The sequence below is a fragment of the Rosa rugosa genome, chromosome 4, assembly GCF_958449725.1.
Source record: "Rosa rugosa chromosome 4, drRosRugo1.1, whole genome shotgun sequence".
NCBI classification, from domain to species: Eukaryota; Viridiplantae; Streptophyta; class Magnoliopsida; order Rosales; family Rosaceae; genus Rosa; species Rosa rugosa.
This window is the reverse complement of record NC_084823.1, coordinates 34,536,774-34,562,811: the sequence shown is the minus strand read 5'-3', so window position 1 is coordinate 34,562,811 and position 26,038 is coordinate 34,536,774. Positions and strand designations below refer to the sequence as shown.

The 26,038-nt window shown below is 38.4% G+C and overlaps 3 protein-coding genes across 5 annotated transcripts; 1 reads left to right on the top strand and 2 right to left on the bottom strand.

The window, feature by feature from the left end:
• The first annotated feature begins 162 nt into the window (after nt 1-162).
• On the top strand, nt 163-4,180 carry LOC133743905 (probable inactive shikimate kinase like 2, chloroplastic). Its single transcript, XM_062171977.1, has 8 exons — nt 163-443; nt 1,277-1,467; nt 1,551-1,745; nt 2,029-2,090; nt 2,868-2,934; nt 3,041-3,159; nt 3,453-3,629; nt 3,903-4,180. Exons 1-8 carry the CDS (start codon nt 222-224, stop codon nt 4,013-4,015), a joined length of 1,146 nt encoding a protein of 381 aa, XP_062027961.1. The 5' UTR covers nt 163-221; the 3' UTR covers nt 4,016-4,180.
• Nucleotides 4,181-5,430: 1,250 nt separating this feature from the next.
• Nucleotides 5,431-11,842, bottom strand: LOC133743904 (inactive poly [ADP-ribose] polymerase RCD1). 3 transcript variants are annotated; one of them, XM_062171974.1, is made up of 10 exons: nt 11,694-11,842; nt 11,101-11,200; nt 10,951-10,987; nt 10,776-10,871; nt 9,081-10,334; nt 8,590-8,831; nt 7,364-7,482; nt 6,487-6,672; nt 6,306-6,401; nt 5,431-5,775 (listed from the first exon to the last, which is right to left on the bottom strand). In XM_062171974.1, exons 5-10 carry the CDS (start codon nt 10,211-10,213, stop codon nt 5,710-5,712), a joined length of 1,842 nt encoding a protein of 613 aa, XP_062027958.1. In that variant the 5' UTR covers nt 10,214-10,334; nt 10,776-10,871; nt 10,951-10,987; nt 11,101-11,200; nt 11,694-11,842; the 3' UTR covers nt 5,431-5,709. The 3 variants fall into 3 exon arrangements, with proteins under 3 accessions (XP_062027958.1, XP_062027960.1, XP_062027959.1); XM_062171976.1 differs by having other exon boundaries at nt 7,364-7,461; XM_062171975.1 differs by lacking the exon at nt 10,776-10,871.
• A 10,704-nt stretch (nt 11,843-22,546) lies between these two features.
• On the bottom strand, nt 22,547-26,038 carry LOC133745855 (uncharacterized protein At1g32220, chloroplastic). Its single transcript, XM_062174020.1, has 7 exons — nt 25,853-26,038; nt 25,658-25,754; nt 25,494-25,582; nt 25,351-25,406; nt 24,433-24,579; nt 23,225-23,350; nt 22,547-23,094 (listed from the first exon to the last, which is right to left on the bottom strand). The coding sequence occupies exons 1-7, from the start codon at nt 25,954-25,956 to the stop codon at nt 22,814-22,816; spliced, it is 900 nt and encodes a 299-aa protein (XP_062030004.1). The 5' UTR covers nt 25,957-26,038; the 3' UTR covers nt 22,547-22,813.

Sequence of the window (26,038 nt, the reverse complement as noted above, 5' to 3'; positions counted from 1 at the left end):
ATCCTCCACCCAATGGACCGGGCGTATTCTATCCCCAACTCGGGCCGAATTGGGCGTTTGGCCATTAGACTAGACCGGTTGGACGCCCATGAGCTTTTGGACCCGTGACAACCTCTGCCAATAGCCCCGTTGTTACTGACTTACTGCTCATGAGCAGTTTGACTCCCTTTGAGTCCTCATCCTCGTCTTATCCAACTATCCCTGTTCAATTTCAAACAGAAATGGCCGCTACCAGCACCACTTCAACTGCTTTAATCAACACCTTGCAACCCTCTTCCCTTCAAAGGCTCTCAAGACCCAAATGGACAGTCACCAACCTTTCTCTCCCACCACCTCCGTCTCTCGTTTTGTTCGCAAATGGGTGCCGTTTAAAGACCTCCCTCACTCGTGTCTCCTCCTCCCAAAGTTTCCCCACCGTCCCCGTCACCGTCAAGGACTACGAGGTATTTCATCTCACACTTGCTTACTGTTACTGCAAAGCTGAATATGGATATGGTCGAGTATGATTGACAAATGAGTTTTCTCTGCAAATTATGAATTTGGATAGTTGGAAATACCCAAATTCTTTTATTGCAACCAAAAACACTTGGGAAAACTTACACCTCCAGATCATATCTGAGTTTACAAAGTAATTATTTATCTTGAGTTGAAATGTAATCAAATAAACACACCTAGCATTCCGACGTATCGGTTTCTTATGTTCACATATTTTTCACAAAACAATAAAAGGAAGGAGCTATTTACAAAGCTAGAATTAAAGCCATGCCTCATAACTTCATGGAGGTGTTGGGGGCTTCCAAGAGCTCCACACCTAATCAATGTGTTTATGATCTTCTTGGACGTTATATTGGTAAATCCATTACTCATTGTATAATAAGCCAAATATATAAAACTGGTGGAAATTTAAATGTATAACATGCGATCCTGCTCAGACTTGCAGTCTTCTTGTCTGCTGCTGAGTTTTTCCTGCAAAAAATAAATATTGAGTGGAGAGTGGATTAAACTTAGGTTGCACAGTTAAGTATGTTATCCGTAAATGGTATTTTTTTTTTTTTTCTTTCTTCTTCTAAATGATCAAGTTACATGTATTTGTGTGTTTGACAAGAAACATCCAACTTTATTTGAACATATGTTGATAAACTCTAATAAGTAGTGAAGCAAAATTCCTCCTCGGAAAAGTTTTTTTTCCTCTACAAATGGCTTCTCTTTTTGTTGTCCTACAACAGTTTTACTTTATTTTGTCTCGTATAGACTACTTATGTGAAACATAATGCAGTTTCTTGATGGTTCTACTGAGGTGGAATTGAGATTACAGCTGGGGGGACGAAACATCACAAACTCCAGAGACATTTTTGTGGATGCAAATGGCTCCTCTTTAATAATAAAAGTACAGCACTCTGGGTCTTTTGTCACACTTATGGAAACTAATCAACTGTTTGATAAAATAAAGCCTGCTGAAACAATATGGTTTGTGAAACTAAAACACATGAAATTTTATTAACCAGATTAGATTTCCACATGTTTAGATGGGTAATTCTTGTTTTGAGCAGGTATATAGATGAAGATCAGCTAGTAATAAACTTGAAGAAGCAGGATCCAGATTTGAAATGGCCTGACATTATTGAGTCCTGGGAGTCTTTGACCGTTGTATCTATGCAACTTCTGAAAGGAACGTCAATTTACATTGTTGGCGATTCAACTGAAATCAACCAGAAAGTGGCTCAAGAACTTGCGGTTGGTCTTGGGTAATGCTTTACGTTTAAAAACTATTATTAAGAACAGATTAGGATCCATCTAATTGTTGATTCAAGCGCTCAAGATGTCATATATATTTTTGCTGGATTTTGTTTCCTTTTCCTCTTTTATAGTAAGTTAGCAACTTAGTAGCTCGTGATGGTGACTGTTTATAATAAGAAGTAAGATCTGTGATTTCCAACTGCATGTCTTCATCTTAAAACATATAAATAATCCTTGATTTTTCTGTGTCTTCCCGTTCTTATTAGTTTTCTTTGGTTGACGTGATTTCAGATATACACCACTCACTACGAAGGAGTTGCTGGAAGCATTTGCCAAGCAGAGTGTTGATTCATGTGAGTATTTAGATGGATACTAGACCTCAACTTGCTGTGTTTCCTTTGGTTGATGTGCCATTATTGGAAGCTGAACTAGCGGTCAGTATCACCATCATCTTTATTCCTGGGGTGTGCACTTCGTAACTTAGCTGTCAGTTTTAGATGTTATACTTTATAACTTATGACTTTGGTGCAAAACAATGGTAGATTGAATGATGATGATTAAAATGGCCATGACAGATTGAGGAGTAATGGAGTACAAACACGTGAACAACCTATGCAACAAATAGGAGTTTTCAGATTGCCACTAATGGGCATTAGATGCCTATACTGCAAATGGAATGTGTCTAAACTTTGATTTTTCATCTAACAAAGAAATATAAATGAAACACTTAAAATCACTGAATGGTTGATATCTTTTTTGTGGTTGTGCATCATAAAATGACTGCATGACATGGGTAAAAACAAAAGAATGGTTTGACTTGTGTTTAGTTTGTTTCAGTATCCTATGAGTTCTAACAAGCAGCAAAATTGCTTCTGTTCCGCAGAGAGGCAGAATTGTTTCAGTATCTTGATTTTATATGTTTCCCCTTGTCTTTCTGTTGTTTAATACCCTGCTTTCCACATTTTATCCATGTTTGTTTGTTAATTACTCGTTTTGTACATCCAACCTGAAATTTACTCATGGATGCTTTTCTTTAGACAAACACCTACCCTCAAAAGGATTTAGTTGCTAGTGATTACCCTGTAGATAACTATTGATCCATCATAATTAACAAGTTTAACCAATTCCAGGGCTGCTTGCTGAAGGTTCTGAATCTGTAGTAGAAGCAGAAAGTGCTATATTAGAAAGTTTAAGTAGGTACTATCTCTCAAATCTCAATAGATTTTCTTTTTCTGTCTCTCTTTTATGGGAACATATTTGTCACCAATGAATAACTTTTAATGGGCTTTGTTGGTCTTTACAGTCATGCAAGGGCAGTAATTGGTACATTAGGAGGCCAGCATGGAGCTGCTGGAAGAGCTCATAAATGGCGCCATCTTTATGCAGGATTTACTATCTGGCTGTCACAAACTGATGCTACAGGTAACCTTCTTTGATCTTTCCTTCATTGCTTTTGCTTGCCTTGTTATGGATAAGAAACTTCTACAGCTTCCAGTGGGTGTCATGCTTTGATATAATCATTTCTAAATTGGTTTCTAGTGTTATTAGGTATAAAGTGATAAACACCCAATGAAAAAGAAAATCCATAAGATCTCATGCACAAAAATAATTTATTGACTCTCCCTCTTGAATCATCAAATTCAACGCTGAAGCGAACATCATCAACATACATTTCCATAGTTCTTAACTTTGGATGTCATTGTTTTGCAATACAGATGAAGATTCTGCAAAGGAAGAGGCCAGGAGTCATATCCAAGATGGTAGAGTAGCTTACTCAAATGCAGACGTTGTTGTCAAGCTACAGGGTTGGGATGTAGATCATGTAAAAACTGTGGCTCAGGCATGCTTGAGTGCACTTAAACAATTAGTTCTGTCAGACAAGAAGCTTCCAGGTAATGAATTATCACAAGCTTGTGCTTCACTTTGTTTATAGTTCAATTTTTCATTTCTTGTCCAAAGAAAAAGAAGAAAGAACACTTTGAAAGGTGTGGCAACTTCAAGAAGTGGGAACTATAATTTTGCGTCTAACAATGTAATGATGTCTACTGGAATGTCAAATATAAGATATTCAAATGAATAGGCCCCCATAAGGGTTTTGAACAATGCAAATGTATGGTTATTTGTATAATGCTTATAACCTCCTTCGGTCGTCGTGTATTGTGAAGGTAAGAAGAGCCTCTACATACGCTTGGGATGCCGAGGTGACTGGCCAAACATCAAACCTCCTGGGTGGGATCCCTCAGCTGGAGATGATGCATCTCCGGGTGGATTTCAATAAAATACACTGCAGTTACATCAGAGATTTTGATCCAAATATGTCAATGATAATATTTTGATGAGTTCGGTGGTTTTGTAGCTCAAATGTAAGCATATATTGTGAATTACAAATGCAACATTATGTAAGCATTTATTTTGCTAGCATATTCTGAAGAAAATCATCTTATGTAAGACCTTGTTTGCTAGCTTATATTGCTCATTCTCTTTTCTAGGTTGTGCTGAATTACTTAGAATTGCAACATGTTTTCTCTGTGCAATGGTTGGACTAGATAACTGATCATTCTTAGACTCTTAGTGTTCTCAAATGTTCCCAAATGCAAAATCTCATCATATTTCTGTTAAAAACAACTCATCTGAACTGCATGTTGGCTAGCTCCCAGTGAAGCTTCAGACTTGTTGGATACTTGGGTACCTGATCATTCTAGTTTGTTAATGATAGAAATATTTTTGAAGTTTGGGCATTAAATTAGAATTACTGGAATACACCACTAAACTTCAAGTACTTTTGGTTAAACTTATCCAAATGATATGGAAAATAACATGTATTGTCATTAGACTGATTATAATATGAAGCATTCTCATAAAATCCAAACTGAAAGTTTTAGATCTCACTTGATATATGCACAAAAAATAAGGCAAATATCATTTAACCCTCTTCATCTAATGAAACAAAAAAAACTAAACTGACATATATACAAAAATATTGGTAAACATCTCAAGTTCAAATCTTCTCTCCTCTAGGTTAAAAAAGATTTGAGAATCCGGGTTTAGGGCCAAAGGATGATTTGGCTCTGTATTATGAAGTCAATTGGTCTGCTTCACACTGCGGTCCAAATATTTTGTATACATTCTCGACTTTTATACATGGCCATTTCTTAAACTACCCTCTGTGCTTGATATAAAAATATACACGCGAGATTTAGTATTGGTACATCAGCATGGTTACCCAAAAGCTTAGCGTCCCTAGTCTGTTTCACATCATTTTGGTGTCTGTTACCAGTCATGTAAAATCTAATCCCATTCACCCTGATCAAACAGCCCTATACCATTTCTAACATATCCTTCTAAGGACATGGTATATGGCACAGTCAAACATGTATAATTGCCGATATTGTAGATCATCATACAATATTCCTCCAAATGCAGGCAAGTGTCAATTTTCCTTTTTCCTTATAAAAGAGGAGCAACAGTCAGATGTTCAAATACAGCCAAATGGGTACTCAAAATTCATAAAATGCCTGCTATTTTGTGGCAATTCACAGAGCAGGTACATACTGGCTTCCATTTCAGCTCACTCCACTATAACTAATTGTTAAATATACTTTCCCAAGGGATCCGGCCAAAGTCATGGAATTGGAAGGGTAAAATATCCAACAGATTAAACAAATGGATTTTACTAGATTTGAAATTCCAAGCTTCCCAAAAATTGCAAGAAAACTTGAATTAACATTTTCATATGCTACCAGTTCTCAGATCCAATTCAGCTTTACACTCACAGAGTTCACACAAGGTTTCAGTACAAAGCATAGATCAACTCAAAATTTAGAAGAAAGCTACTTTAAGAACATAGCCATTTCCATTTGTCCAAAGGTAATATGGTTCACATCATGTCGACATATTAGGGGAGCAGCAACCTTACCAAACATCTGCCAGACCCTAACAACAGTCAGAGATCCAACCACCAATTTTAACAAATCAAGCAGTATCAAATTCTTCTTCCTGCTTTGGCAGTTTCATAGGGCACGCAGTTCTTGGTGGTAGCTGTGAAAATGACCAGTCATGAGTTAATAACTATTGATATCAACAAATACAAATTATTCATCAGGAAACCTCTATGCCAATTTTACTTGTAAGCCTCCCTTTCGGAGTAGAAAACAAGTATTGAGGATGGGATTTTATTCCTCAGCACACAACCAACTGCATATAGATACACCATATAAAGTTTTTTATTCTAAAAATATATATGGCATGTGGGAAACACAAGGGGATGGGACTGAGAAAATATATAGATGAAAAAGAAAAAAAAAATCATACACTGAGAAAAAATTGCTGAATGAAGAAGACTCCCTGACAAAAGGATGAGGGCAAGCATTGACTACAAGCAAACAAATTATGAAAAAGACCAGGCAAAGGGAAGCCAGCCACATATAGGTGCCAAATTAACTGTGAAAGCAAGTCGAGCTTGTCTTCCACAGGCCAGCCACGAACATACACAATACAGACATTGATCCACATGAACATCTCCATGTATGTATCCATCACCAGTAAATCCTCATATGGACAACATTTACCTTGCACTGAAGGCTCATTATGGTTGACCTCAGCAAGGCATCTCCAACAATTGCTCTTAACTTCTGAATAAAACCATCCCGGCTGATCTTCTTGCACTAATAAAGTGACCAACAAGAGAAACAATCAAGATACACGAAATTATCACAAACATCAAAATACCAAGAATCCAAAATTACATACCCTGAATAGATCATAGTGAACATTAACCAATTTCATATCTTTCGGAGCAACTTCTTTTGAAATAGCTTCAAATAGCGCTTTAAATGGCATCCATGGGGATTTTGGAGTTGTCAAAGAGCTTGAGCCAATTTCAACAGGCTTTTCCTGTGATTTCTCATATTCTAAAGCTGGCCTAGGATGCCTCCCCTACAGAAAGAATTGAAGGTATCAGAGTATTGAAATTTTTTGAAACAGTGACAAAGGAGACCAACACCTCAAGAATACAACTAGTGGATCTTTAGCTAAACAAGTTATACAAAAAACTGAAACAGAAAAGTATTCCAACAGCACTCCACCCTTTGACTCACAACTAGTAGATTCCACATGTCATTGAACCTGACACACAGGTGTTCCAACAGCAACCATCCTTTGGCTAAAACTAATAAATTCCACATGTCAATGAACCTAACACAACCATCAATCTTGCCCTAGTTCGAGACTCAAGTAAGCCTCACATTCTACTTCAATATTAAGAGAAAGAAAAGTCAAGTACATGGATGTCTTAGTGTTGGGAATCAAGTCCAGTTCTTCTCTGAAGGCCCACTAGATTTCAGAGAGAAGAATTACTAAATAAAAAGAGAGAGGTATCATAGAGGAGAATAATTATGGGATTTGATGGCATCTAGAGCACCGCAAACAGTTTGTCTTTGCTGAATTGAACTAAGAGGCAGTTTGGGCGATCTACAGTGCCAACATCAGACAAGTCCTCCTTGTTGGATAGGCACAACAAAATGCATATAAAGCCAATGTCAAACATTCTTGCAAACACGAGGACAATGATAGTATGAGTCGGAATAGAAAACAATAAACTGAAGTTTCAATGCAATAGAGGGCTTACTGGTTCCATTGGCGAGCCGTTGAACTGCAACTGGCCTGGACACTCATCACTAGTTGTAATTCCAGAAAGATGACCTCTGCTTTCTGTAACCATGGTCCCTGTAGTAGCACCAAAAAGTTCTAGTGGTCCTACTTTAAATTTTCTAATCAAAATTTAATTAGAAAATTTATCTAAAAAAGGTCTCCATGAACCACAAGGTCCCCAGAAAGTAAAAAACCCACCAGAGATTTGGACCAGTAAGTCATAACTCATAGGCCGATATACAATGAGTAAAAAGGATGGCCTATTTCATATAGAGATAGCATGACCGAAAAAAGATGGCACAGCCTGCTTAAAACCTTCTGATTGCATTATCAGAAGCTAATTGAATAGGATAATGAAAAAATGTATGCAAGTCCAAATTTTTCAAATTACTGTTTGCCAAAGTTCATTTGGCTCCATCAATCAAGGGGAGTGATTTTCACATTTGCCATGTCTCCATTTGCACTATCTTTTTCAATTTCTTATTTCCACATTCAATCTTTGAGTTTCAATGTTCTGTCATGTTTTAACTTTATATGAAACCAAGCTAACACTGCCAGCTCCAAGAGAAAGGGCATACTATGCTTCTTTTTTTTATCCCTTCAATGATTTGATCACACAAGAGGTTGGATAACCCCCAAACCCAATGGACACTTCCAATTCCCAGCAACGGTAGACTCATCCTTGATTGATTAGAAGAAAGACCCTGGATCTAAATTTATAATCTCATTGGTTGGGAATCAACTGTCAAGTGAACACCACTAGAGGGTTCAAGATTGAGTTCCAGATTGGGCTCTTCAGATACGACCCCCCTTGGCTGTGGGAGTAGCACATTCCAACCTATAGGCTATAGATATGAAATTCATCTACCATTATTTTCTGACCTTTAAACCTAGAAGTACCATAAATGACATAAATGACTTAAGTTAAACTGTGAGGCCAGCTATTGAAGTTTCTCCTTCATCTATTGAATTCGGGTGTTATCCCACCTTCATTTCTGTCCAGACAACCGAGTGTATTCCAATTTCAAGTAGTTGAGAGAGGCGGCAATGTTAGGTGGGTACATGTGATAAAACATTCTGAGACTAAGAGTAAAGTTGGAAATAAGAACAATTGAGAAAAGGAGTGCAAATGGAGAAATGAGAGTGCAAAAATCACTCCTGAAAATCAAACAAGGAACTAGCATATGAGGAAAGATATACCACCTTCAGCCTTCAAAGATGTCTTGAAACTGACAACATACTCCGGAAAAATATGGGTGTTCATGTTCATACTCCAAACTATAAGATGGCATGGATTTTGAAGGTCATCAACTCCACTATCAAATTGTATAGAACTGGGATGGCACTGTCCAGATCCGGGATTGACCATTTCGACATTTCCCATAATAACACGGCATAACATTATGTATCTTATCCCATTTTCGTCATCATCACTGTAACTTGCACTGAAAGAAAACAAGTAGTAAAACCTCTGACAAAGCAAACTACAAAGCAAGAACCCCCAAAAAAAACAATGATCCTCCAACAGAGAGCAAAAACTAGAAGTTTGCTACAGCACCAAAACTTATAAGAAAGAAGATGAGGAGGAAAGGAAGGGGGGGGGGACAGTACTGTACTAATATTTTACATCTAATGGATGAAAGTAAACACAGCGGATGATTCTATGAATTGATAGATAGAAAATATATGCAGACCTGATATGAGTGTGATTAACAGATGTCAAGTTAACTCCAGTGCCATTTGAGTACATACTCGTAGGTCCGCCATGCCCAAGCCCATACATCATGATTTTAGATAGTGCATCTTTAGTAACAGCCATCCAACCATACTGGACATTTGGATTCCCGCGGTACTTCTTTGTTAATTCAACCTGCTTTTGGAACAGCTCAGCTCTTGCTTGCATCAAATGACTAGAGCAGTGCTTAATCTCTACTATACATGCATTCAAAGAGGAACCAATGCCCTTATCAAACAGGTCTCGTACTGAATTTGAATCCAGTGTTTCAATGAAAACTGGAGACTCAGTCATTATATTTTCATCAAACCGTAGAGTTCCCTTATTGATTTCCTGCATTTTGGCATCTGATACTTGGTTGCAATAGTCATTTACTTTCATATAGTCTCGATTACCAAGAGGGGTTTGTTCAATCTTAGTCCTCTTAGCAGGACTATTTGACTCCTCAACACATTCCTCTGTATTGGAGCTATTCAATCCAGTTATTCCAATCTCAAGCTTCAATGTGATATCCTGGGGCCCATTTGCCTCTTTCAGCACAACAGGAAAATCACTCTGCTGTAATTCAGAATGGCAGTACTTTTCATTTTCTAAAAAACAGGAATGAATTTCTGGAAAGAAGCAGCAACCTGCTTCATCAATCCAAGCAATTTGCTTCACTAGACCTGTTTTCACTTCCAACTGTATCATATACAGAATATCTAGCAACAAACGACAGCCATTCAAATCCACTTCTATAGCAGCATTTTTCAGTTGAAAGTGCTCCCTAACCAAGTCAACAATTTCTTGAGGATAGTCTATCCACTCCCCAGATTCATAGTATAGAAATCGCTGAGGAAGCCCACTTTTGCTGAAATTTCTGTAGTTTTTAAGCACAGTGCTTCTGAAGTTTGATCTACACTTGGTTTTGCATTCATCTGATCGTTTACGCTTGCCAAGTTTGTTATATGATGAAGGTGAGCTGGACTGTTGAGACAACACTGTGCGGCTAGCTCCGACTCGAACTGATGCAGTTTTTGTCACAGTTTTCCCCTTCAAATTGACCACTATTTTGTGGTCATCATCCAAGACCTTAACCCTGTCTGTTTCCATTTATCTACACGGAAAATCCCTATTTACAGACTAAATCCTAAATACTCTAAGAATAATGTACAAGTATTTTCTTGAGATCCGGGAATGGAGAAATTGTTCCATGGACACAAATTTGCACAGCCTGCATAGAAGACATAGTATTTCTTATTAAACTACTTCTAATTCATCTACCAGAAGGTAAAATCTGCACATAAGAGTAATTACCAGTGAGCTTAATCATGTATCATCCCATACTACATGTTGAGTTCCATAATACAGGTCAGAGATAACAAGTATTATTGACCTCAATATGGAAAAGTAACAAAGAAAAGTTGGGAACTCTTCCCAACCACCATTGATTAGAAGAAACAGGTGAAACCTGATGCCTTTAGCATCAAGAAACCTGAATTTGTAATGATAGTCACGTTTTATATGTACATCATCTCGTACATCAGAGAAGCTCAAAATTCTAACTTTAACGTGTTGGTTCAGAATCAGGCACAAGAACGAAGAAGACTTGGCCTTCTGACTGAGAAGCAAATATAAACAACAGAACCATAGGAATAAACACACAAAATGGTACCGTATTCTGTAGTTACAGGCCATATTGTACAAGTCATGTTTCTGAACAACGTTTTATGTGAGAGTCACCAGCAAACAGAAATTCTTCTTGCAATGACTGAAAGGAAACCCACTACGGAATATAAGAATTAAAAGAATCAAATGAAGAAAGATAGATACCGATCAAGGGAAACTACCTTTATTTCTTTCTTTCACCAATTAACTGTATCGATCCTGAGACAATTAAAACACACCCTCAATCAAAAAGTTTGTATGTAATACACTGAAATTGAAGCAAATAAAACAATAATAATAATAATAATAATAATAATAATAAAAACACTCACACATCTATTCTATCACTAGTTCTATTCGGCAATAATATGAGGCGGTGGACTTGGTTAATAAAGTTCTGTAGATGAGTTTGACTACCCAAATATGAATTACCTGCCAAAGAAAACAAGACCATGAGTACCAATTCTATAAAAACCATACAGACTGAAGCCAAAACCATCAAAATTGAGGGAATCATGGATTTTTCAGTTTCAATAAAAACGAAAAAATTCAACATGTTGGTCAAAAAATTCCAATTATTCACACAAAAAAATTATATAATCAATTTGTCAAATCCGATTTATATTCTGCATCATCAAAATCACCAAGTCAAATATTAAAAGAAAAAAGTGAATTTGAATCTGATCGCAGCCATCCAATTCCAGGATGAGAATTAGTTGCAGCACAACAAAATCAGTGATTCCAAATTCAAAACACCAAAGAATAATCAAACTACTACCAAGATCAAAGCCCTAACTCAGATGCATCTAGAAATTAACCCAAAAAAAAAAAAAAAAAAAACCTACAAAGCAGAAACACAAACATCGAAGAGATAAAGAACAAAGAAGAAGGACTAGATCCTAAAGATGGAGAATCAAAGGCTTACTTTGAACAGCGAGAAACACCAAGAGAACGTGAGGCTACAGCTAAACCTACCAAAGCATAAAGCAATTTCGGATTTTGTTTTCTTTTTCCCAAACTTCTGATGGGGGTATTATAACGGGTCATGGGTCTTCGTTTTTCCCTTATCTGGGCTGAAGTGGAACCGCTGAATCAGAGCCGTTGTCTTGATCTTACGGCTGAATGGAAGGTTCGCCCTGGTGTGACGCCCAAGGAGGTCTAAAAGATTTAATAATAAAAATTGAAATTAGAAATGTTGCATTTCTTTTTGGTGAGATGTGGGGTATAGAGAAAAGACAATTCCTTTTCTTAAAGCAAAAACTTTATTGAGAACCTTAATAAAAGTTATTACAATCAAATCCTAACACGTCCAAAATAAAGTTAGTCTATGTGTCATTCTATTATAATTTATAAGTTTTTGGAGCATGGCATAAAGTTACATTCTGAATGGTCAAGTCAGCCCTCCTTTTTCTTTTTTTTTTTAGAATAAGAAACTTTTATTAAAATAAACCAGATTACATAAAACGGGATAGACCGGTGGTGGACAAGAATTCCCCACTCTCCTCCCTGAAACCTAAACCAGTTACGGGTCCGTCATGAATGACCTCTATGAGCCGAAAGGGCCCAACCCCTAACCACCTATATCGCCCAATCTCTCGGGCTACATAGAATCCCGAGAATATCGATACTACCTCATAGACAACCGCCAAAAAAACCAACGCCCTCTTCCACACCGTGTCCCAAAAGTACCAGACCACGTGCAAGGATCGCTCGTCAGCACATTGACCATAAGATAAAACCAACAATAGACCAATTCGTCCCCAGGAAAGACACCACATCCATGGCACCTCAACTTGACCCAACCCTAGCTCAAATGAGTAGGGACATACTAACGACCAGAAAAACCTAACCAAATTCCTAACCAAGAAAACTACCTTAAACAAAAGCACAAACCAGCCGCTGCATTCCTCTTCTCTTCCTCCAAGTGTTCCGCCGGCAAACCACCACCATAAATCAATCCCTTCGAGCTCGTCTCGCCGAAGAACTGCAACCCACGCAACAATCCACACCCAACCCCCTGCCAGTTTTCGATGGGATCCAAACCCAAACCAAAAACCAGGAAGAAATTAACTGTACCCTACCGCCTGTTTGCTTCCACCGGCTTGAGAGCCTGAAACCACCATTGAAAGCTCCACCATAGAAGGCTCCGACTATTGACACAACGTAGATCAGTAACTAGCCCCATACAATCCATGGCATGCCGCCGCCACGATCTGGTTGCTGGCCACCTACTCCATGTTTGCCCTAAGTCAGCCCTCCATTAGCTACAAGCCCATGATTAATATTAGCAATAGAGATAGCAATATCATAGGCAGTCTCGAGACATTCTGTTTCAATAACAACATTATCTTTTTACAACGTCTGAAGCAATTTCAGACCCTCTTTGATGGCCTTCTTGATGGGTATAGAATAGAGATGTTATAATGTGGAAGAAAAATAGCGTCAATAAAAGTGATCATTTCGTTACATGAATTATCATTTACAAAACTGCAAAAAGTAAAGTAATGTTTTAAAATATTGGGAAAATTTATTGCGACATAATATGAAATATTATAGGATACTGTGAAAATTTATTGCAAAACATTGCCAAACACTAAGTTTAGAGATCAAACTCTACCAATAGTCATGCACATGCTTTGCACATTAAAATGTAACACTTGCGTTATCACTTATATTTAGTTATTCCGCACTAATTCATCAGTGATTTTATTACACTATTTTTAAAATTAAAAATAAATACAATGATAAAAAAAAATATATAGAAACAGGCGTATGTGTAGGGTCTTTATATTATTTTGTTTATTTTTTATTATGTTGGTTTGCTATTTTTCGTATGATATATTTAAATTTACCTATTGGGTAATACAGTTTAGGAGGGGCAAATCTTGGAGATTTGAATGTTTTTTTTTTTAGGTGAAAAGGTCAATCTCATTCAGCATTTCAGTAAGCAGTACAATAATGACTTGCCCAGAGGGCCGTCAGTAGAAGTCATTACATAGAGCACACAACTCTAGCACACCCCTCACACGAGCATACTAAATAGCATACCCCTAGCACACCCACCTTTTTTGATTAAGCGCAAAACAAGCAACAAAGTAATCCTGAAATCAATAAACTACCTACGAGGCTACTTGTTACTTGCCGATCTTCCCCACTCAAATAAAGAAAATAATAGGGCCATCATCATTTCGTGAAAAATGATAATAACCCAATGCTAAAATAAAAACAATAAACCTAAACATGCTATGAGCCCAAGTTAATCCAGCCCATGCTAACCCAACAGGCCCAATTACGAGAAACCCTAGCAAACGCCCAAAGCCACCAAGAATCCTTCTGGTGGCCTCCATCCCACCACCGTCGCTGTAGCCAGCAAGGCCGCCGCCAGCGAGAACACCATAGCCACCATCATCCTTGTACGGAGAACCAAAACCCGGCGCCGACGCCCATTCATCCATGGATGTAGCTCCATCGTCTTCCTCAGGAAACGGGTCCCCCCCCCCCACAGCGACATCATGGAGAAGAAAGCCCGGTCGGGATGCACCACCGCCTCCAGTGGAAGAGCCTCCCTCCACAACCCAGCTCCACACCTCGAATCTTGACCCGAAGACACAAGAACGACCATCATCACCATCCACTGATGAGTAGAAGGGAGAGCACCCTCGCCCTTCCGATTCCAAGGTACAAGACCACCATCAACTAAAGTTGATCGCCGTCGAGAGATCTCCCTTGCGAGAGTCGAGACGAGAAGGTGAGGGATTGCTCCTACGTCGCCATCGTCAATGCAACCAGAAGGGAAGGGATGGCCGCCGATGCTGGTCGAAATTGCAGAGCCGCCATGAGTCACCACAGCAAGAAACCCTAGAATAACTCGGAGGAGAGAAAAAGAGGACATCGAGAGGAGATTTGAATGTTTGCAAAGCACTCACAATTTGGCTTTGTTTGCAAAGAACTACCCTCTTAACACACGTTGTCGCGTGGATCAATTTGCTATTTTTTAGTCAGTTTATATGTGTAGAATTCAATATTAATTGTTTTGATTTTTTTTTTTTGGTATAATTATTTTCCAACAAAAAGAGCAACGGCTCAAAAGAAGGAAAGAAATTAAAGAGTTGAAAATTTTGTTAGGATTAGATTAGTTCAGGGTTAATTCCCCTCAACTGTAACCAAGAGAAAACAAGAATTACAAAAAGAGATGGCTTTCCGCCGCTCTCTCTCTTTGGTAAACCCTAGCCGCCATGGCTTAGGACTTCATAAATGGTGTACAACGCCAATACCAAGTAGATCGTTTATCTCTGCTTCTCGATGTCTTCTCACAACAATCCAAGGCCGGCTTTGTTCGATGAATTTTCGTTCAGTTTTTCTCTCCACGAGGATTCATCGAAGTGAATTCGGAACAGAGAGCGGGTTGGTCATGGGCGGCCTCTCGAATGGGATTTCAGAAGGGGATCCGGGTGGTGTTCAACGTGGTAGGAAGAGACTTAAGGATACAATTGTATCAGAGAAGCACAGCAGATGACTTCTGGCTGTTAGACCGGAGGTGCAGGCAAAGATCGAATTAGTGCAGAAGATCAGATTATCATACAAACAAGGCCTTTATGACTAGGAAAAGGCCACAAGCTCCTTGATAGCAGTAGATGCAGCAGTATTGGGCTACAAGCTCTATGATTGGGCGATGGTGATGTAGGGCTGCTCCGAACCAAGATGCGGTTCTGGTGCCCAGAAAAGGAAGAAGGGAACCTTGGGGCTTACATGTGCAGGTACATGATGGAGGTTGGTGTGGAAGTTGACGGTGTGCAAGTGGCAATGACATGGATGGCTGTGACCAGAATAGATGCTGGAGAAGGGGTTCGCAAGTGCCTAATGTCCAGATCAATTAGAAAGCCCAACTCCAATTGGGTGGCCCAAGCCAATTCTAAGGCCTAAATCAATTTGGGAGTTTTAGGGGGTCTAAAGTTTTTGAGAATGTTGCTTCGATCAAGTGTTTGTGGACCAAATTGATAGGCTCTAATTCTCCAGGGCTTCGTATTTGGGATCCCGAAGAATGGATCCAACAAATTTTGTTTAATCTGAGGTATGTGGTACTAGTGAATCTTCTGGAGTAGTACCAAGGGAGGATTCATGCTATTTTGTAATAAGTGAGCATTAGATGTCTCATGAGTGGACCTATCTCTATGTACACACCGTGGGTACTACCACATTTTCTTGTTCTGTCTATAGATGACAGCAGAATGGTATGTAATGGTCATTCTGGCTTGAAGTTAGCACAAGTTCCTTGTGATTGGATAACAGTCCAAAAATGTTTCTGGATTTACATTATGATTGATTGATTGTAATCAACTCTATTGAGTTCTAAGTTCGTGACTTCAGATTTCACCCATATGAAGGAGTTGGGTGTTATGACGAAACCTAGCAAAGCTGCTCTGCTAGGGTTAGGTGTTTGCCGCCTCTGGCCTGGCTTCTCTAGAATTGTTTTCCATCCACAATGGGTTTCGGTTCTGATACCATCACTAGGATCGGTTGAGATGTATTCATTGTCTAATGCTACCACGCGAAAGGACTTGTTGGGTGGTCAGTCGGGTTATGGCCAAGGACTGTAGGCGTCATCGGTGCTCGCTCTGTTTGAACAATTGAGGCCCAGTAAGAGGTGGGTGCAGGGTAAGGCGTCTAGAGGTGCAAAGGGCGGTGGGACAAATTGGAAAGTGTGTGGTTCATCGATTCGCTCGGTTATGGGAGGTTCAATAGTGTTGGAGAGCGATGGTTCGACAAGGTCGCGCTGAGCATGGCTTAAAGATGAGGGTGCTGTCTAGTCCGACCGAAGCATGGCAATGTCGCCAAGTGTTGTGTTTCGCTGCACTCTAGATCCGATCAAAGCTTTGTGGTCAGAGGGAGAGAGAGCGGTGCAGCAGTCAATAGGTGATGGCGGAGTGACATTTCGGTTCCTGCTTAGGAGAGGGACGGTGTGGCAGCAATTCGGCGCTGGCGAGGGGCACTCTATTAGGAAGCATTGGGGTATATGGGTGCTCAGAAAACATCTGAGTGCCCAAAGGACTTTAAATTGGGCATGGGCCTCTGACATGGTAGGGGTGTATTGGCTTGCTGCTATTTGATTCCGTATTTGGGATCTAGGAGATTTATGGGCTCTAATTTTCACTATACTTTAGATTTGGTTATCTGGTTACTTAGGTAGGAGACTGCTCTCTTTTCGACGTATTTTTTTTTACGTGAAAAAGGCAAGATCGGTCGACATACTACCACCGATTACGTTGACATATTACAATCACAAGAGCACACAACAATACATGCAATATCTATGTATTAAGAATACTAACCTGGTTGTGGTGGGATGGGGCTGTTATTAGAAATGAAGATGGTGAGTGTTTAGCTGCAATTGCACGGCCTTTTTCCCGGGTTAGATCAACTTTCCAAATGGAGGTGGAGGCTATGAGAGCTGGTCTTCTTTTACTTATTCACCAAGGCATGGATAGTGTTGATATTGAGACCGACTGTGCTGCGGTGATTACGGCTCTTCATAGAAATACGGAAGATCTTTCTGAGGTAGGTTGTATAGTGGAGGATTGTAAAGCCTATTTGAGCTCACTTTCCTCCTTTACTCTACGATCTATTTATCGTGAAGCAAATGGTGTGGCCCATAGATTGGCGCATCTTGCTAGTGTTGAGTGGTTAGATGATTATTGGTTAGAGGAGACTCCTGTGATGATCCGGGATGTACTCTACGAGGATTCATGTATTAATACTCAAGGTTCAGGTTATATGTCCCCCTCGCAGTATAATTATCTTTTAATTAATAATAATAATAATAACGGGCGTGGGGCTGAGCCTCCCAGTTAGGCTGGGTTCCAAACCCCTTTTCAAAAAAAAAAAAAATACTAACCTGAAAAAGGCATGCTTGATTGATCGTCTCCTCTGAGTAATCTAATGAATGCAATCTCAGTGATGGGGAAAATACTTGCATGCTCGTAAGTGATTGCTAGAGCAAGGATCAATATCTTGATATATAGGCTTTGAGCATTTAGTGTCTCCCATAAAAATTCTCTAATCCTATTACATTTACGCCAAGCTTTTTCCTGTTTCATATGCAAATAGGTATACTTCATTTGCTAAGAAACATTTAGTCAATACTTATATTAATAGGCAACAATCATGGAACCAATGAATACTAGAAATGTCTATGTGCTTATTCTACAAGGAATTCAACTTAGTTGTCATAATTCCTAATGAATATTGATAAGTCCACATCATGTTTGACAATAACTTCATCACCACCACTTAGGGGGGTGTATTCATTTAAGAGTCTACAAGATTTTTTTCTATTTTGAAAGTCTATGGGTATTCAATTGAGATTTTAAACAATCATTTAAAATCTTGATGATTCAATTAAGATTTAAAATTATCCATTCAAATCTGCAGATATTCAAAAGTATACAGATTTTTAAGGATTTCATTAAATGCTGGATTTTATAGTGCTTTTTATACATATCAAAACTCAAAAACAATTAAACCACTTCCCAAAAGATTTTGATGGATTCTTTCTCACTCAAAAAATGAAGAAGCTCTTCACAAAAAAAAAAACAGTTCTCAATAGGTGACACTCATCCATTTTGTCTTAGACCTATCTTCCCACTATCCTCCTCTGCCTCTGGCTCTGCTCTCATCTAATAATTTTTATTATTTTTTATCACTATAGCTCTGGAAGCCTTAATCCTTCTAGCTAATTAAGCTCACTTTCAATGATATTGTTAAGATGATACATACACACATGTTTCTTTTTTTGAATCAAACCCGAAGCCGGGTGTCGATATATATACATATATTCATCTAAAGCCAGAATAGGTCGTTACATACACACATGTTTCTTTTGTAGATTAGATATGAAATAAATTATGTCATTAGTTTACTACTTTATTTTTTGTGTAACATTTTGGTTGATTAGTTTTCTCTTATTATTCCTATAATACACAACATAAAGAATGGTAGATTGCATTATAGTTGGATCCATACATCCATTGCATTATAGTTCGGCAGTTTCATTAATCAAGGCTTGAGGGCAGCCGCACCAGCCATTTATTCAAAAAAAAAGAAAAAAAAGTAACCTACCAAAAAACATCATAAGACTTGTAAGATCTAAACAAATACTAGTAAATCAATCCATTATAATCAATCAGAGTCTATATAGAATTTAAACAATCCGTGAATTAAGTAAATCCATGGATTATAAAAACTCAAATAAAATCTTTTAAAATCTGAATTGAATACACTTCCCTTATTATCTCAAACATATGTTAATAAATCAAGGGGAGTGAAATTTGCACTCTTACTTTTACAATCCACACTCTGCTTTCACGAATTTACCAAATCATCCATAGACTTAATTGGTCCCACCATCTTTCTCTTCCACACCTAAAACTGAAACATCTCTCTCTCTCTCTCTCTCTCTCTCTCTCTCTCTCTCTCTATATATATATATATATATATATATCTTTATCTGTCTCTCTCTTATGAATTCATTTCTTCTTTCTCTCTTGGCTAATGTGTTTTCCCATTCATCAGAGTTTTTGATGTGCCAACAATCTTATTTTCTTTTGTCAATTTTAAATTTTAGTGAGTATCTCCAACAATCGATTTGATATGAACATACAATATCTACTTTTCAACTGTAATAACACAAAAACCCAAGTTCACCAAAGATAATCGAAGAAGGTGATGTCAAAACATGAAAGCAAAGATACTCAAACAAGGGGATAATAATGAAAAAAAATATCTAGACAGAGATAGAGAGGGTAATGTATACATAAAAAATTCTAACTTCATGTTGAATTCTTATTCGGTATTCTCATATCAATTGCTTCATCAAAACATATAGAGAGGGAGAGAGCAACTGTTTCCCTTTGATTGAAGAGACGATGTACACAACTATAAAGGGTAATATGAGAATACCATTAAGATTATGAGATAAAATATTATAAAAAAAAATTGGAGTGTAAAATATAATAAGGGGAGTGTGAATTTCATTCCCCTAAATCAACTAATCACAAAGCAAACTTTCAACAATCATCATTATACATAAAGACAAAAGAAATCAATCAAACTTACCATCATTTTTAAAGAACTATACATCGAAACTTTTGAAATTTGTTTTGAATAACATCAATTAATTTTGAAGATAGTGAGTGCAATGATAGATTCATGATATATAAGCCAACTATGAGGGTGCAATCAGTGCCAAAATAATTGCAAAGGTTAAGGGAAAACCTAGGTTACCTTTTCGGATATCTTTGTTCTATATACCACCACCACCTCGATCATCCTCTCTCGATCCTCTAATTCTGTCGCGTCGTCTTCCATTTGTTGTCGATGTATATCGATGTCTCTCTAGTCAGAAAAACCTGAAAACTTATTTGTCCTCTCTCTCTTGCATCATTTTTCATTTTAGCATCCTTGTCAATCTAGCTGACAGTTTTTTTTTTTCTTTCCTAAAAGGTTATTGAGGGAATTAAATTTGGTGAAAAGGGGTGGTGTATTAATAAGTACGGAAGGTGTGTACGAAATTTCTCATCATGAATTCCTTTATGGTAAGAAATGAAGGAATTGAGGTGCTCACAGTACAGTAGCGCAAATGAGACTCATTGAAGTTAGGATTCCCACCACCAATTTGCAGGGAATGAAAATTAAAATAAAATCTAGGGAGAATTCCACAAATGGTCACTCAACTATGACTCATTCGACACTTTGGTCACTCAATTTTCAAATATATTACTTTGGTCACTCAACTATTACTCTGTCAATCATTTTAGTCACCCAATGGGCATTTTATCTCACTTTAATCACTTCTCTCAATCATTCTAATACAGATTTCTCAATTTTTCACAATTGGTTGGACGAAAATATCATTAATATTGTGGCAAATAATTTATTTTTTTTTAATGAAAAAAATTAACGAAATGACTAAAGTGAATAACAGAGTTAAGGTGAGTGACCAAAGTGATATATTTAAAAGGTGAGTGACCAAAGTGTCGAATAGGTAAAAATTGAGTGACCATTTGTGATATTTTCCCTAAAATCTAATGAAAAACTTGACTAATCCGCAACACAGTCCCAAAATAGTCGACTGTAGGACAATATCAGTCTTCTTATTGAAAATACTAGCCAATAGATAAGGTCTCCGAAAAAGGAATGGGCCCATGTCTGCACCCAAGTATCCTCAACACTCATTGACCTGGGCCTCCCAACACTTGTGGGCACCCAAAGCCATGAAACACAGAGTCCACCATATGCAGCCCGACTTATTATGCCGCTGCTCTGTGTCACTGCCACCCTCCTTAGCAAGATTCAACATGGGTGATGACTGCACCACCGCAAGCTGTTGTAACCAGCGTCACGCTGCCAACCGCCAAGGCTAAGCATAACCAGAATACTCTAAAGCCATCGCCCACCGATGCAACTACTTCCATCATAGTCCTGGCTGCACCATTGAACACCGCTACTTTCATTCACAACTCTAGCATACCAAATCCGACTAGATTCCGGATCCAGTAGCCGACAATTAATAGATTCGCTAGCCAAAGTCAACCCGGATCCCAAAGATCTTGACGCACATTAAAGTACAAGGCAAAATGACTTCCACAATCCAGCAAAGATTAGCCCCATAACCTAGCTTAAGCAACGCGAATCCGTTGAAGCAGATCGAATGTTTAATTGCGTTCAACAATAAACGAGGAAAAAATTTGGTGACATAGGAGTCATAAGGCATCTTCATGTGTGTCACAATCAAGGGCAAGCAAGATTGCATGGAATGATCAAGAAAAATGGAGCAACAGCCCTGGCTACGCTCATGAAGGTGGACCCCAAACGTGGCGTCATTAGTGTTTTGGAGAGCGAGAGCTCTCTAGAGTTCTCTAAAGAAAAAGCCTATTATTTTAATATTGTAATTTGTTTTAAACATTCTTGGTTTATCACACATTCTAAATTCTAATGGATACAACCAAACAATGGAAATTGCAATTAATGAAATTTTAGTTGTAGATTCCATCATTTGAATATTTCTAAAAAAAACTTATAATTGTCTCATTCAAACACAACAGGCAAGTTATGAACCTCCATCGATCACCCTTCGACAGTTCAGAAGAGGAAGTTTCTTTTGCTTTCGGCGATACCTTGTATTTCTCAGTAGATGATCACAAGAATTGCAAAAAATTTAGACGACCCTCAAGGCTAAATATTTCTTAAGGTAATCTTGTTTTGAACTTTTGATACTGCATTCTACAGCTTATATATGATTAGACAACACCTCCATCGCGTATCCATGTCATTTGGTATTGAGATGAAGTTCATTCACAACTTATAGCAAAGAAATATTGTTGCTGTCTTGCTGATGCATTAGCCAACTCAGGTCATTCAGTTCTGAGTAAGGTAATTTCGAGACATCCACTGGCCCTGAATATTGCCCTGAAAGTTACTAATCTTTTAAGATCGGAAATTACCATGAGTTGAGATGCCTCCACAAATATTGGTCAAGCATTTTGTTGAAAGTCAGCAGGACAAAGACAAAGACACACACACACACACAACAAAAAAAAAACCTTTAAGCTAGAGAAGGGAAACACAAATTTCATGAGTTCAAAGCAGCTCAGACCTACTCACAAAATCTCCACAGGAACCAACCAAAATACAGACCAAAATTATGGTGACAGGGATTTAGAGCACTTGAGCTCTTTTTTGAGAGAACAGAAAAAAGCAATAAATTTCCATTGGAAGCCACTGTTCATGTCGAAATTACTGTTACTTATATATCATAAGCCCAAAGGCTCCCCAATACTTCTTAACAGCCGGTCAAGGAATTCTACTTGCTAAATATGAAAGTGTAAAAGGTTTGATTCAAAGGAAGTTTTACAAAAATGATTTCTTCATCTTTGCAGTACAACATAACTTATGCCTCCCTCCAACACTGGGTTGCAGAAACAGGTTTTCTGTGATAGTCAGACCTGTTTGTATAACTATCACCTGCTAATTCTGTATACAAGAACATATTCACACCCTAACCTTCTCAGCAGCTTCCTTAATTTGTGCAATAGTAAAAATGCCGAAGAAGTCATCGTCTCTTATTGCATTGATTGCAGCAAACGCAACATCATCAACACTAACAGGTGGAGCCAAGAGCAGATCGGATGCTGGAAGAGAACTCAATGGTTTGGTAAAGCTCTCAGTAGCACGTAGAATTCTTTCCACTGGTTCTCCTATCAGATCCAAAGGAATCTCAAATCCATCGACCTTCCTTTTCCCATATATGAAACCAGGTCTTAACACAACGCCTGAGGAAAAGATCCGAAACAAAGACACATAAGCAGGCTTGTGTAGTGTGTTGTATGAATATCCTGCTCCACATTTACACATCTAAAATTTCCAAAAACTACGAAGTTAGAAAGAAAAGTTCAGTATTACCAGAGTTGGGATATTTGGAGAGAACCTCTGATTCAGCTTTTCTCTTTCCTGTGAAGTATCCAGATGAAAGTAGAAATGGAGGTAGATTGTAATCATGCACCGAGATCAAGACAAACTTTGGAACTCCTGCCAAGGGAAAGACGGAAAGTATATCTAGCCATCCTTTACACATAATTCAGATATTACAGTACAACCATGGTATGTGAAATATAGATATCATTAATAAAAACAAAAATTCACGATTATTCTGTAGTTTGTCATATAGATAGACCGACATCTAACCATCTCCTTGTTTCAGTCTGAATATAGTGCATCTTTTCAAAGAACATTGCTAAAAAGAATATAAATATGTAGCCTATCTGTAGCAATAAAAAACTATAACTAGAAGAAAGAGGGGATCGTATGAAAAATGTAACTAATTTGCTAAGATAATTCCTTAGCTGCCTATTACCGTTCCTAATGAGTGTTGGACTGTTGGCTCTCTCAAAAATTCAAGGGATGTGAGCAATATATCTTCCCTCTCTAGATCTTTGGGGGAACTGTGTGCTCCTGTGAGTCCTGTCTATTTTAGTGAAGTAAAAAACTCAAAGTCCTATATTGTAACTGAACTGAGGAAAAACTTACTCGCAGGTCCTCGAGAAAAAAGTATAGTCAATAGAGTTTAGACTGAAGGGTTCATATGCAGGAATCATCTCCTCTTGCAAATCCTACTCGAGAATATAATTGATAATTCCTCTCTCTCCTTTTGGTCCCTCTATAGCAATTTAGAAGGCTAAACTACAAGACTACAAGTATTAGCTTGGATAATTGCTCACGGAAGTTGAAACTTGTGAGATGGTGCAAAGGAGGAGATCGAATTCTTTCTCCTCAACAGTGTGTTAAGTGCAAAGCTGATGCAGAATGTTTAAACCATTTATTGCTTCACTGTCCAATGGCACATCTTATGTGGACGAGGTTGATTAGAGAGACCAGGTAAACCTGGGCGATTCCAACTTCTTGTGATGTTGTATTTTTTTTTTTTTTTCAGAAAATTAAGTTTTATTGGAGGAGAAGGAGGGGTTTGGTGATGAGGAGGTGGGCAGTGTTGGCACTTTTCTGGGTGCTTAGGAGAGGAACTAAGAAAAATGATTAACCATTACACAGAAAAGTGCTTCATAGAATAGAAAGAGGACTATAATTTACTGCAATATGATAATTGACATCGCTACCATATTCCTTTGCAGCATTCACAGCAACGACATTTGCCTCGCCATTAATCCTTTGCATCTGTTCCTCGCTGCCAAAACCACCAATTGTTGAAACCACTGCAGTGGCCCCAAGAAGTACTGCATCCCAGTTTACATAAAAAACGTCTCCTGCATTACAAAGATGACTTAGATCCACATGATCCACATCCCAAATGTCAGTCCAAAAATGTAACCAAAACTAGTTAACCAGTCCAAAATGCTCTTAACTTCAAGTAAGACATGATATGACATATTCATAACAAATCATGCCCTTAAAATGGAAAGTGAGACAGTGGTTTTGTACAAGGAAGGAGGCCACATCATGCTCAAGCCAAGGCTTTATATCATGGGTTCTCATATCATACTCACCCCTAACGCATAATATCCCAAACAATCCTTTTCTACACTTCCCGGGAATACTATGAGTAGTTTCCCTTTATGATTTTGTAAAGACTTCCAAACTGAATCTGTTCTTTCATCTCTTTTCCTTTGCGTGCTGCTGAATTTCATGATCGCCATGCATGTTCTAACTTAGCATTAAAAAACATTTGCTAATCAACACTAACAACAATCTAACGTACAAAAACCGACTCAGAACATGCATTCCACAGCCTTTAATGAAAATTGCAGTCTTTACTGAAAACTCTAGTATGCAGCTAACTTACTCCCTGATTCTAAGCAGAAAGAGTCACGTTCTCACTTCTGAGAACACCATTTGTCTCACGCAGGTGTCGTGTGAGTTGTAACCACAAATATCAACGAAAATGAAAACCAAAAACTCGAAACTGCAATACAGGGAATGATTTTTTTTTTTATAAATACTATTATTTCTCCATTTCTGAAGTCTACTACAAGTCATTCAACCTATTCACAGCATGAAAAATGAAGAATGCAACTTGCCTGGTACCCAATTAACCTGATCAATCCATGAACCGGAGTACGTCGGCCGCCCCGACCTGCAAAATTTAGCAAATTTCAAACTTCAATCATTGAAAAAGTGCATACAAACCCAAAATTGAAAACTAGAGCAGAATTTCAAGCACCTGCTCACACCTACGACCTCTATGCCTTTGGACACCGCAGCCTTACATATAGCAGAACCAACAAAACCACTCCCTCCCAATACCACAACCTAACAAACAAAAATATCACATTCAGAAATACACGAAGGAATGAAACGGTGGAAACGGGATAAGGTGCTGCTTACCCGTTCAGGCCTGACATCAGCCACAACGTCTATGGCGCCGGAATTGAAGTCCTCGCTCTTTACGCCTGCCTCTGCGTACCTGCATTTAACACTGAACCTGCGAAATTGAGGCGAATTTGTTAACGAATAGTCAAATTGAAGTCTTTGAGGTTTCACTGCATGTGAAAGAGGAAGAGAGAGAGAGAGAGAGGTGACCGGGTCTGAGAGAGCGAGGTGGGATTGGGGCGAGCTGCGAGGGAAGGTCCGCGGAGAGAAGAAGGAAGAGAGGAAGTTGCAGGGAAGTGCAGAAACGACGTCATTTCAATGGACACTAGCACTCTGAGGTTGCGCGGTGCTGGAGTGGTGAGCGTAATTCGTTTCCAAAGAAATATGTTGTTGTTG